The sequence below is a fragment of the Urocitellus parryii genome, chromosome 4 (assembly GCF_045843805.1).
Source record: "Urocitellus parryii isolate mUroPar1 chromosome 4, mUroPar1.hap1, whole genome shotgun sequence".
Taxonomy (NCBI): domain Eukaryota; kingdom Metazoa; phylum Chordata; class Mammalia; order Rodentia; family Sciuridae; genus Urocitellus; species Urocitellus parryii.
In genome coordinates this window covers 15,018,295-15,031,797 of record NC_135534.1, presented here as the reverse complement: position 1 = coordinate 15,031,797, position 13,503 = coordinate 15,018,295, and the positions used below count along the sequence as shown (strand labels likewise).

Here is a 13,503-nt window from a genome sequence, read left to right as displayed (position 1 = left end):
CCACGGGGCTGGACGGTGACTGTTTTGCCTGATTTTCCTGTCCACAGCTTCCGGCCATGGTACCCTCATCTACTACACCTTGGACCTCTGCAGCCTTTTCTAATTGGTCTTTCACTCTTCTCTTATTGTCTTATTTTCTACTCAACAATCAGAGTGACTCTGTAGTGATATCCGTTAGTTTTCATCTCTCCTCTGTTCACATCCTTTCAGTGATTTGCTGTGGCATTTACAATGTAATACAAAATTTGTCCTATGACCTGACAGTCTCTTTGTCATCAGATCTTGTCCACCTCTTTCCCCTCATTTCCTACCCTCTCGCCTTCTCGGATTGTCCTGAAGTGTTAAGATCTTCTTGATGGCAATTCACAGTGGTCAGTCTTTGCCACTTTATTGGCTTTGTGGTATGGCCAAACCAACGAAATCTTTCTGTGATTCTGTTTCCTCGTTTGTAAAATGGGGCCATACTTATTATTATTATTTATTATTATTGTTCTGCTAAATATGTTACCTTAAAATTTTGCCAGTTAAGACAACATGGATTTTATTATCTCAGGATTCTGAGGGTTAGATATTCAGAGGTGGCTGAGCTGGGGGTTTCTGCCTTACCAAATCTAATGCAGCTGTTGTCAAAATGTCAGCCAGCTCTGAAGGTGTGGCTGGGCTTGAGGGTCTGCATTTCTGATGGCTCATTGGAACAGCTGTTTTCAGGAGGACTCAGGTTCTTACGGGTTGTCATGGAGGACATGGGTGTCCTGCATTAGTCTCCTCATGATGTGGAATCTAGTTTTCTTGAGAGCAAGTGATATAAGTCATAAACTACAACATTTTTCGTGGCTTTCACTTGGTATTCACTTACCACTATTTCCCAGTGTGCTACTGACTGCACAGGTCAACCTTCCTCAGTGTCAGAAGGCACTGAAGAAAGGCTAGGCACCTCTATTCCTTTCTTTACTCCTTTGAGGTTTCAACATATCCTTACTTCAAAGTTCCTTTCATATTGTTCTATTTTTTTTATATTTTCACAAACATAGATTCTTTTCCTTCTGTAGTGGTTTTGACTCACTTTCATTACTTTAGATTTCCTTGTGGTGGGTTTTATTTCTTCCTGTAGTATATCCCCTCTCTGGTGTACAGCTTTGTGGTTTGCTGATTCTAATGCAGAACCCGTCTTATATCAGGAGTCCATAGTTTATAAATATTGTATTTATAATTGAATGTTATGCTTATAACTATTTTAGGCCTCATGCAAGTGAGGAGGTTGTGTTAGATATTGTTTGTTTGAGTGCATTTTGTATGATGTTTCTGGACAAAACCCAAATAAGTTGTCAGAGAATTTTCAGCTTCTATCATGACCAAGTTAGAAATCCAATTGTCAATTTTCGGTTTCTAGTTTCCATCTCCTGCTCCTACTAAGGATGTTCACTCCTCCTCTTCTACTGGGCTGAGAATTCAATATCTCTACATCCTTGCCAGCATTTGGTGTTTCTAGATTTTTTAAAAAAAATTTGGCCTTTTTCCCTCTTGTACCAGTGATTGAACCCAGGGCTACTTAATGACTGAGCCACCTCCCCACTCCTTTTTATATTTTATTTTGAGATGGAGTCTTGCTAAGTTGCTGAGGCTGGCTTTGAACTTGCAATCCTCCTGTCTCAGCCTAAGATTGTACACATTTTATACCACATTTTATTGTGGTTCTAATTTTCATTTCCCTGAAGACTAATCATCATAAAAGTTGAGAATTTTTTAATGGAAATATTGGTCATTTGCATGTCTTCCTTCTCTGTCTCCTGCATATAAATACATATATACCATGGTCATGAATGAGAAGATTCAATATTGTTAAGAGTTTAATTCTTTCTCAATTCATCTGTAGAGTGAAGGCTATCTCAATCAAACCGTATGGTATTATTTGTTGGTTTGTATCTTTAGAGTTTTGCTATCTGATTCTGAAACGTATATGGACATTCAAAACGCCTATACTGGCCAAACAGAATTGAAGAGAGCAATATTGGAGAACTTATTCCACCTGATTTAACATTGACCACGAAGCTACCATAATCAAGATGGCGAGCTATTGGGTTAAAGATAGGCCAGTAGAAGATAATAAGGAGCCAGATAATCAAGTAACAGTTATGCAGCCATTTAATTCCTGGCAAAGAACTAAACAGGACAATGAGGAAAGACCAGTGATCACGTATGATGTGTTTTAACCTCTATTCGGTTGCCAATAACACAATAGACTGAGTGGGTTACAAAGAAAAGAGTTTATTTAGATCCAGACCTGTAGGTCCCGAAGTCCCATCTGACAATGGTCTTGCTGACAAAGTTCTGGGATCCAGTAGCACATCCCATGCTAGTGACAGAGTCTGTGCATACATCTGTATGTGTCTGGTTTCTCTCCGTCTCACAAAGACACCAGGATCCAATTCTGGGACCACATCCTAATGACCTCATCTAATTTCAGTCACTTCCCAAAGGTGCCCCTCTAAACACTAATCAAACTGCTTCCGGCTTCTTAATGGCCTAATGGGGGACTAAACTCTAGCATGAGTTCAGCAGGAAAACCCTTTTCAACCCATAGCAGCATGGGAAGAGCTAAGTATCCCACATTAAAGAAATTGGACCTTGGATAGGCCATACACCATACCCCCAAATCTAAGCTGGATCATAGATTAAAAAGTACAAGCTACAATTCGCCTTTCTAGACTAGAACAAAGGTTTATTACTTATTTTATGTAGCTTTCCAGTGGAAAGAAGAGCTGTATTTTTTTGTCAAAAAGTGAGATATATTTTACTAATATTTCATAGCAGTGCTATGTTAGGCTCCTAAGTGTCCCTCCAAGATCCATGTGGTAAAGATTTAATCCCCAGCATGAGGCTTTTGGGAGGTGGTGTAACTTTAAGAAGTGAGGTCTAGTGGGAGATCTTGAGGTCCTTTGGACCCCAGTTTCTTCCTCTTTCACTTTTAGGCCATGTGGTGGGCACTTTTCCTCTACCATGCCCTCCCAACCCTGATGTACTGCTTTACCACAGAGCAAACGCAGCAGGGCCAACCAAGAATGGCCTGAAACCCCCTTCAAAACTGTGAGCCAAAGCAAACCTTTTCTCTTTAAAAGTTGATGTTTGTTAGAGTGGTGGAAAGCTGGCAAAACAAGTAGAAAACAAATGTAACGATGAGTGTAATTCCGAAGAAATAAAGACTAGAATGGATGGTATTTTTGCATTGATGTCATCTTTCCTATGCCAAGTTCAATTTCTTGACCATAACTAATGGTGAAGTACTAAAAATCATAGAGTGTTATTTGCACACATAGACTAGCTAAGGAAGCAAGAAAACCAGAAAACCAAGCAACATTTGCACCTAAAACAAATAACACATGAACAAATCACTTCAAAACAAAAAAGAATACCAAATTAAAAAAAACTGATAGAAGCAGAAATTTAATATTTGGTTATACACATTCATGCTTTATGGATTTTTATGATGTCAATGCTAAAAGTCATTGTATATAATTATTGGTACATAGGCTAGTGACTGCATTAGAGATAATTGGAAATGAGTCAGTCTGTGGGCTAAAAAGTCAGCACCATACTTTTATGTATTCAGGAACCATCTAATAATATGGAAGACAAATTTAAAAAGTAAACTATGCCAGCAAAGTATTTTTCCTTCAATTTGATCTATGTTCAGCTGCTGAACGTTAGAACATTAGTTAAGTGTGTATGCAATTTAAACATAATGGTACTATGAGGAACATATTTTTCTTTCATCATCATTTCCCAAAACATAGCTAGTACAACACTATGCAATTATCAAGAATTATATTATTGACTAAATTTCAAAAGTATATTCTGAAAGATCAGCTACACAAATAGGAAACTATTTTGGAGTAATTACCTAAGGCCTTTTAATCATTACGTTAATTAGTGTACTACTTCTGTTTTTAAAGAAGAAAGGCCAGTATAGGTGAACATTGTGCTTCACAGCACAGTACAAGTTGAAAACTGCTTTACATTTGAGATCATGCTATCACATGGCAACGTGGAAAAGGGTTATAAGTAGTCATTATAGTCATTACTGTATGCTGACTTACATATTCCCAGATCATGAAGAGAAGAAATCTCATGTATTAGAACTGTCCAGAGAAATAAAGAACAAGAAAGAATTATAATTAAAAGCATTCCTAGACACGACAGGTCCAATGAATGTTTCACACGACTTGAAAATAATTTATTAATTAATCGACGAATCCCAGTGAGGACTTTGCTTTTCCAACAACCTTCCTGAATGCACTGTTGACCTCTTTGTTCCTCAAGCTGTAGACCAGGGGGTTCAGCATGGGGATGATCATCGTGTAGAACACAGATGCGATTTTATCTGTGTCCATGGAGTGACTGGAATTTGGCTGTAAGTACATGAAGACGATGGTTCCATAGAAGATGGAAACAGCTGTGAGGTGGGACCCACAGGTGGAGAAGGCCTTCTTCTGCCCCTCAGATGAATGCATCCTCAGGATAGCAACCAAAATGAACAGGTAAGAGCTCAAGATGACCAAGAGAGTGAAAAAAATATTGAAAGCTGCCAGCACAAAGAGCACAATCTCATTTGGATAGATATTAGAGCAAGAAAGGGCCAGAAGTGGGGGAATGTCACAGAAAAAGTGATTGATCACATTGGAACGACAGAAGGAGAGATGGAAGGTGAAGGCTACATGGACAGAAGCCTGCAGAAGCCCACAGGCATAGGAGGTGGAGACCATCAGGACACACACAGTGCTCGTCATGGTGGTGGTGTAGTGCAGGGGCTTACACACGGCTGCATGGCGATCCAAGGCCATCGAGGCCAGCAGGAAACTCTCAACAGTGACAAAGGCTGCAAAGAAGAACATCTGGGCTGCACAAGCATTGTAGGAAATGATCTTATCTCCTGTGAGAAACCCCGCCATGACCTTGGGAGTGACAGCTGAAGAATAAACACAGTCCACCAGAGACAGGTGACTGAGGAGAAAGTACATGGGAGTGTGGAGACGGGAGTCCAGCAGGATCAACAGGATCATGCCCAGGTTCCCCACCAGAGTGACGAGGTAGATGAGGGTGAAGAGAATAAATAAGGGGACCTGTAGCTCGAGGGCATCTGTTAACCCCACCAGAATAAATTCAGTCACTTCTGAGATATTTTCCATCAAAGTCAGTTGGGAATGATCATGAGAAGGATGTAACAAGATGAGAAATCAAATCATTTAAGTTGTGCACTATCATGAGAGCTAAGTGTGGCCAGGGACTTCTGCTCATGTGTAGCTTCTTGTTCATGCAGGATTCGGTGAAAGAAGCTGGACTGAGATCTGGGCACAGGTGGGTTGAGGGAGATCCTGCATCTCTTCATGGAGAGTGGTGCAGATGGGTTTGCAAGGGTCATTGCTGACTGTGGCTGTCCTGGTGGTCCTTGCTTTGACAATAGGGCTCCTTTCAGCTCTTCTGGTGCCTGGCATTCTTCATTATATTAAAGCATATAGGAGTCTTTTTCACTACTTGGAATTTATTATTATTGTTATTATTATTATTAATTATTATTATTATTATTTGGTACTGGGGATTTAACTCAGAGGTGCTTATCCACTGAGCAATGTTCCAAGACCTTTTTATATTTTATTGAGTGAAAGGTTTTTGCTAAGTTTCTTAGGTACTTACTAGGTTGCTGAGCCTGGCTTTGAACTTGTGATCCTTCTGGGTCAGCTTCCTAAACCCCCACCATACAAGGAATATCTTGCAAGGACTGTTGTATAAAATAGATACAAGAAGCTTAATCAGCAGAAAGTCCAATCTGGGAAAGAGTTGGTTACGCTTTGGGATGTGATCCTAGAAAAACCAGCCAAACACACTTCCCATCTCTGATAGGTCCCTCACCAACTTGCTCATAATAGCTGAAGATATACAATGACTAGAGGCCCTGCTCTAGGGACATGCATACTTTTATCTTTAATTCATGAGAGTGCTAAACTGGAAGCTTCCTTTCAATCATTGGTCCTTATAGGAGCCTTCATGATGTATGGACATATTCTTGGTGATGTCTCAGTGTATTTCTGTGCCTTAAATGGAAGGAACAGATTTTCAAAATGTTGAAGCAAATATTTACTGATTTCTTTTCATGTCATAATTATTATTTTCCTGTACACTGATGTTTTCCATTTCCTGCCATTGCTTATATCTTTGCTTTAATTCTGGGCAAGTAGAGCAGAGAAGACAGAAGAGTTCCTTTTGTTCTGTCCTAGAAACTCTGTGTCCTCTACCAAGCTATTCTTCATGGTGCATCTGGTTGTACTGACCTTGGGCTGCTCAGGTGCCAGCTCTAGGTGCTGCTGTGGTTATAGCATGAGAAGTTCTCTCAGCCCAAAAGACACGTCTGTCTGAAAAATTGAGTGATTCTCATCTCTTCTGGACTAAAAAAACTGCCACATTCAAGGCAAGAATGATGTCGTCCCTGTTGCTAAGGATAGCTATGGTGATTGTAATGACGTGTCCCTCCCTCCTAGGCTCTTATGTGATAATGAACATGAAAGTTCTTTGAGAATCATGACACTAACATTTTCAAATGAAGACATTGAAGCCATTATTCAGCTTATCTCAGCTTTTCTTGGCTACTGAAGAATGTTTGGATAACTATATTGAATGTCCAGAATTTGACATTCCTAAGGAAAGCAGGCTAACAATATAGATGGTTAAGGAGACCTTTCAAGAGCCATAACCCCTGAAATTGAGAAATGGAGCTGTAATTGCTGCACCCGTACTCTTACAGCACCTTCACGATGCAAGAAAATGAGGCATGTGTTCTCCCCTTCAGTCTAACCATCTTCCCAGCCATTTGTGTAAGGCAAAGCAGTGAGGGTGCACATCTGCCTGCTGCAGAGCAGCACTGTGGGAGGAGGGAGCAGGGAACTAGGGGTGAGAAGACCAGCAATAAGTGCCTGTGCTGCTGCTGTTTACACTACCTGGGTATTATTTCCTTTTTATTTTGTTTTCATTTGTAAAATAAAAAGGGTTCAGCCTTCTATTGTCCTTAGACTTCTATGATTGTCTGTTTTCATAATACTTACTTTTGTCCTAGGAACAGATATAGGTTAGAACAAATCAAGTGATATCCAGACCATTGTCCCCAAGTCCACATCTGCAAAATCATCCTGCAGAAGAGTCTCCTTCTCCACCGTGGAGCTCTGTGCTGTGGCAGAGAATGTGGGCTGTGCTTGTGCAAATATCAAGCCAGAGATGGCAGCTTTCCACAGGACTCTCAGGGGAAGCAGTGCCGAGAGAGCAGAGATCTCTGGGGACCTCCAATCCCTCATTGGCCCCCTAACTTGACCCTGTCTGGAGATAGCAGAGGGTGGTTTGTACCTTTTGGCTGAGAGTGTGGACACAGGGGATAGAATCTTAAAGGAACAAGGACCCAATCAGTCAATGAGCTGTGCCACAGTCATTAGGCAATAAAATAAAAATCTTGTTAAAAACTCTGGCTTCAGTGAAGTGAGGACCTGATGCAATCTTTCTCACCTTAGCTTTTTCTCAAAGGTCTAGAATCTTCCAGGTACATTTTTTCTTTCATTTATTCTATTTTTTTTAAACAAAATATCTAATTGTCTTTCCACTGCAGAGGTGCTATGGGGCTATTTTTTGCTGTCATTTTTAAACAATTTTTTTGTAAGCATGTAACATTCCCATTTATGGGATGCAATGGGATCTCAGCACATGTAGATACTATGTAAAGATCATTGTGCAAATCAGAGTAAGATTATGTCCTTCATTTTTAACACATTTTTTTTTGGTTATTGTGAGAGCATCAAAATCCTGCATTTTGGTGATTTAAAATATGCAATGCATTAGATTCAGTAATAATAAAACTATTGTCCAATTGAGTTACGGTAGATAGGAGGAATAAGTTCTTTCTTTCCTTTAAAATTGAAGAATGTATCCATAATTTTCCTTTCCATTTTTTTCTACCTCTAATCCCATTGCTTAAGGTAGAATTTTGTAGCCAAGTGTAGATTTGTGTTAGAATTGTGTGGCCATGTGGATTGGCTTAAATTCTTCTTCTGCCACCTATTACACTTTGTGAACTTGGCCAAGTTATAATTATTTCAACAAACTTGAGTCCATCACTTGGGAAAATATAGTAATAATATTTTTTTTTATTTCTCACAGGAGAATCTTGCAGATGAAATGAGATATGTAGAAAGCTAAGCATGATGTGTAACATGTATGAAGAATCATATGTCTCTAGAAATTTGTCTAAGTCTACAAGATTTTCTATTTTATTGGAGTATAAATTTTCAAAATAATTTCTAATTATCTTCTATTTCAGTAGTGACCATTGTGATATTTCCTTGTTCATAAAATTTTTTAGTAATTTGAGTTTTATTTCTCTTCATTTGCATGGCTAGTGCTTATCAATTTTATTTATTTTCAAAGAATCAACTTTTTATTTTGTCAATTTTTTCTTTTGTTTCAATTTCATTGATTTCAGCTATGATTTTAATTATTTCCTGTATTCTACTACATTTGGTGTTGATTTGTTTTTCTTTTTCTAGGGTTTTGAGATATAACGTTGAGTCATTTATTTGTTGACTTTTTATTCTTTTAATGTGAGCTCAATGCAATGAATTTTCTTCTTAGTGCTGGGAAACTCATAGTGTTGCCTTTATAGTGTTCCAGAGATACTGATATGTTGCATTGGTATTCTCATTTACCCTTAAGTATTTTTTTATTTCATCCTTGATTTCTAAATTCATTACATTATGATATGATAGAATGCAGGGTATTATCTTCATTTTTAAAATGTTTACTAAGGGTTGCTTTGTGGCATAAGATATGGTCTGTTTTAGAGAAGGATCCATGTGCAGCTGAGAAGAAAGTGTGTTTGATCATTGATGGATGAAATATTCTATATATGTCTGTTGTAAGGAAAATAAAAAGAGACACAGGGACAAGATGCAGACACAGGAAAGATGGCTGCTTATCAGAGTGGCCACATTTATTTATAGCAATAGACTAAATTAGGTCATTAGTACCATAACTACGTTATTATTTATTGTATCAGTAAGGTTGATTATTCTGCAGTTACATTCTACAGGTACAATATGCAATGTTAGGAGCTTGGTGTAGCTCTCAAGAAAGTCGACTGTCTGAAGTTACTGTTAGGCGGGCAGGTCCAGGAGCACCTGAGTTTGGCGAAACATTGTAGTTATCTGGCAAGCAACTTCATTTATCCCCAGGACCTATATGTGCCTGAGATCAAGGTCAAGGCTGATAAGACTCCAGCACAGAGCCTCCTCATGCAGGGAATTGCCATAGCAGCTAGACATTGCCCATGTATTAATTATCTTACTAGTTCCTAGGAGAAACTGCAGAGCATTCTAAGCGTGGGAACAGAGTGCCTGTTACCCACTGGAAGTTTGCTCACTGGAGGTATGCTTCCCTGATTATTTCCAGTCAGAATCCCTACAGTCTGTAAAGCCTAAATTATTGATTGTATTATTCACTTATATTATTTCTTTATTTAGTTTTTATTTGAGAGATCTGTCCAAATAAAAGAAGATGAAACAAAAAGTGAAGGAGGTGTGTTAAATTCTTTCAGTATTATTGTATTTGTTTATTTGATTCTCAAAATTGAGAAGCATTTGTTTGATGTACATAGATGCTCCACTATTTGGGGCATGAATATTTATAATTTTTATGTCTTGCTGATGTATAATTCCCTTAAGCAGTATGAAATGCCCTTCTTTGTCTCTTTTGATTAATTTTGCCTTGAAGTCCACCTTATCTGATATGAGATTGGAAACCCCTGCTTGTTTACGTATCAATATGAGTGGTATGTCTTTTCCCATTCATTAACCTTCAGTCTGTGGATGTCTTGGTCTATCAGGTGAATCTCTTGGAGACAGCATATTGTTGGGTCTTGTTTTTTAATCCAATCTGCCAGTCTAGGTCTTTTGATTAATGAATTTAGGCCATTAACATTCAAGTTTATTATTGATATGTGATTTGTATTCCTGTCACTTTAGTTTACTTCTGGTTTTTATTTGACTTAGTTTCTCCATTGCTTGACTATTCCCTTAGTGCAGTTCCTCCCTTTGCTGGTTTTCACTTTGTTCTTTTAGATTTCATCCTCACATTTTGTTGAAAATGTTCTGTAGTGTGGGCTTTCTAGTTGTGAATTCTTTTAACTTCTGTTTATCACAGAAGGTTTTTAGTTCATCTTTGAATCTGAAGCAAAGTTTTGATGGATATAGGACTCTTTGTTGGCATCAATTTTCTTTCAGAGCTTGAAATATATTGTTCCAGGACCTCCTACCTTTGAGGGTCTTGGTTGAGAAGTCAGCTGAGATCTGAATTAGTGTTCCCTTTATGTAATGTGATTTTTTTCCTCTCACAGCCTTTAAGATTTTATCTTTTCTCTGTATGTTAGTCATTCTCATTCTAATGTGCCTTGGTGTGGGTCTGCTGTCATTTTCTACATTTGGGGTCCTGTAATTCTCTTGTGTTTGATTTTTACATTTCATTCTTTAGGTTTTCGAATTTTCTGATATTATGACTTTAAAAAAATTGTGCATTCATTTGGTTTGTATCTCCACTCCTTCATCTATCCTGATAAATCTTAAATTTGGTCTTTTCATGTTATCCCATAATTCTTGGAAGTTCTGTTCATGGTTCTTACCATCTTCTCTATACTATCAACTTTATTTTCAAGATTATACATTTTTGCCTTTATTGCCTGAGGTTCTGTCTTCCAAGTAGTCTAGTCTCCTGGTGATGCTTTCTATTGAATTTTTAATTTGGCTTATTGATTTTTTTCATTTTGAGAAGTTCTGCTTGTTTTTTCCCCCCAGAATCTCTGACTCTTTATTGAAGTGATCTTTCACTTCGTGTATTTTCTCTCTGATTTCACTCCTTATACCACTCTTTACTTCACAGTTCAATTTAACCATACATTCTGAACTCCTTCTCTGACATCTCTTCTATTGTGCTGTCAATATATTCTATTATTGGAGTGTCTCAGTTTGTTTAGGGTGCATTGTTCCCTTGTTTTTCTATGTTGTTTGTGTGTTTTCCCATCTAGCAGTATGGATCTGAGGCAGTACAGATTTTATCCTGTAGACTTAAAGCATCTCTGAAGATTTCCAGTACCTCACCTTTAAGGGGAAGACCAATATTAATAGCACTTGATGCAAGCAACATACAGATTTAAACCTAATTACTCCTATTAAAAGTTCTACAGTTTTGTCTCAAAAAAGAGAAATGATGTTTTCAATTATTGTCTGTAATATCAACAGTAAATTGCTTAAAAGGGTTTACAGTTTCAAATGCTAAATAAAAAGAGAACAGAAATAGTATAGGCTGTGATATTTATGAGGGAGGAGGAGAGAAGATAGAAGTAAAAATTTATGGGAATAGTGTAAGAGGAATTGATTGAGAATGTATGTAACAGGAGAAAAGAGAGAAAGAGAACCTAGGGAAACATATAAGTGAGAGGAAAAATATACTCAAAGGAAAAAAAAAGTAAAAAAGAAGTATAGGTATACACAACAAAATTGTAAAATACTATTCATATATCAGAGTCCTCTATAAACTGATGAATGAAAAAAATTGGTTTCAAATATGGTAGATATGTTAGAGAGGGAGAAAAGATCTCAATGGAAAATCGAGCAATTATTTCTGTTGGCATTAAAAGTTTCTCAGCTTTCCTTCTTTGCTGATAGGTGGGGATGTCTGGAGTTTGATGTTAGCCCCATCTGGTGGGTGCTGCACTGGCCTGGCCAGGTGAGCTGATAGCAAGAGGCCCCCACACCCTCTTGCCACCTTCAGACCTGATATAGCAGCCCGTTTATCCACTTGCACTTCAGGACTCATGGAGCTAGGGATAGCTGTGCTCTCTCCAGCCTCTCTAACCCGTGCTCCCCCTGGGCAAAATGCCCCCAGTCTCTGAATTTTCACAGAATTTCGAGGCCCAGACCAGCCCACACAGACCGAGTCATTATCTGACAGATATGGGCTTCAGTTACCCAAGGCACAGCCACAGTTATATTCTGAAGGTCTCATTGCCTTGTCAACTTGTAGAGATCACCAGGGTTGTGTCACACAGAGGAGCAACCTTGAAAAGAAGTAGCAAGATGGCGGCCATTAGCACACCCAGCAGGAAGACCTCAGGTGCAGCCACACCCACAGGCACTGGAACACTGAACTTGCAGGCTTGGCTGGTGTCCCAAGAAGGAAGAGGCCAAACCTGCAGGCCCCCTGGAATAGAATGTTGTATGGTGGGGGTGGGTCAGCAGCTGTGGCAGCAGTGGGTTGGTGGTGGCTGCTGGAAGTGGCAGTACCCTGAGGAAAGACCTCCAGATGGTGGCATAATCTCACTCATTGTTTTTCATATGGCAATTTTGTTGTGATGTCATTAAAAGATCACAACATTTGCCAATTTCAAATGCATATAGTTGTGTGACAGTTGCACAATAATTTAAGAACATTTTCAACACCTGAAAAAGAGACCCTGAACTTGTTAGTACTGGTTCCTGTTTCCTTCCATTTCTACCTAAATCCTAGGAAACCACTCATCTAGGTTTTGTTTTTATAGAGTGGCTTAGAATGAACATGGGATATGAATAAAGTCATATGACATGTGGTCATGGTCATTTTATACTGGCTTTTTTCATTTTGAGTGTTTTCATGCATGTCCGCTTTGTGCATGTATTTGTATTCTGTTCCCTATTATTGCTGAATATTGTATTATAAGGATTTATCATATTTTATTTATTCCTTTCATCAGTGGATGAGCATTGTTTCTACCATTGATTTCTGAAAATGATACCATTTGTGTATGATATTTGTGTGGGCTTGTTTTCATTTCTCTTGGGTACACATTTCAGTGTTGGATTGCTGGGTCAAATGACAACTGGTAGGGTTTGCATTTTCACTCCAAATCCCAGAGCTGTCAATATAACCCCAAATGCCATGGTGTTTGAAAAGTAGGACTTTAGGGGAGGTTTTTAGGTGATGAGGGCTTTGCCCTCATGGATGGATTAAGACAGCTAGAGAATAGACTTGCAAGAGTAGGTTGTCTGTCTTCTGATCTTTTGCCATGTGAATACAGGGTTTGTTCATTACTAGATATAAGTAACTTTTGCTCACTTCTAAGAAAGGCCAATGATCTCCAAAAAATACTTCGCAGATTTAATGTAACACCCACCAAAAAGCTAATGAAATTTTTCATGAAGCTAGGAATAAACTCTTACAATTTATATGGAGAAACAATGAACCTAGCACAGTCCATACAATTCTAAGCATTAAGAACGCTGCTGAATGAATCAATTACTAGTTTCAAATTATACTCAGAGCTCTCACAACAAATCAGCATTGAAGAGAAGACACAGAGATGCACCCACACAGGTAAAGTCACCTGATTCTCGACAAAGATGCCAATACTTCTTAAATGAATCCATGAACTAGAAAGGGAAAAATACT

General features: G+C 38.5%; 1 protein-coding gene across 1 annotated transcript; it reads right to left on the bottom strand.

Moving 5' to 3' along the window:
• Nucleotides 1-4,238: 4,238 nt before the first annotated feature.
• LOC113195155 (olfactory receptor 5B12-like) lies at nucleotides 4,239-5,186 on the bottom strand. Its single transcript, XM_026406575.2, has one exon. The coding sequence runs from the start codon at nucleotides 5,181-5,183 to the stop codon at nucleotides 4,239-4,241; it is 945 nt and encodes a 314-aa protein (XP_026262360.2). The 5' UTR covers nucleotides 5,184-5,186.
• Between the last annotated feature and the right edge of the window lie 8,317 nt (nucleotides 5,187-13,503).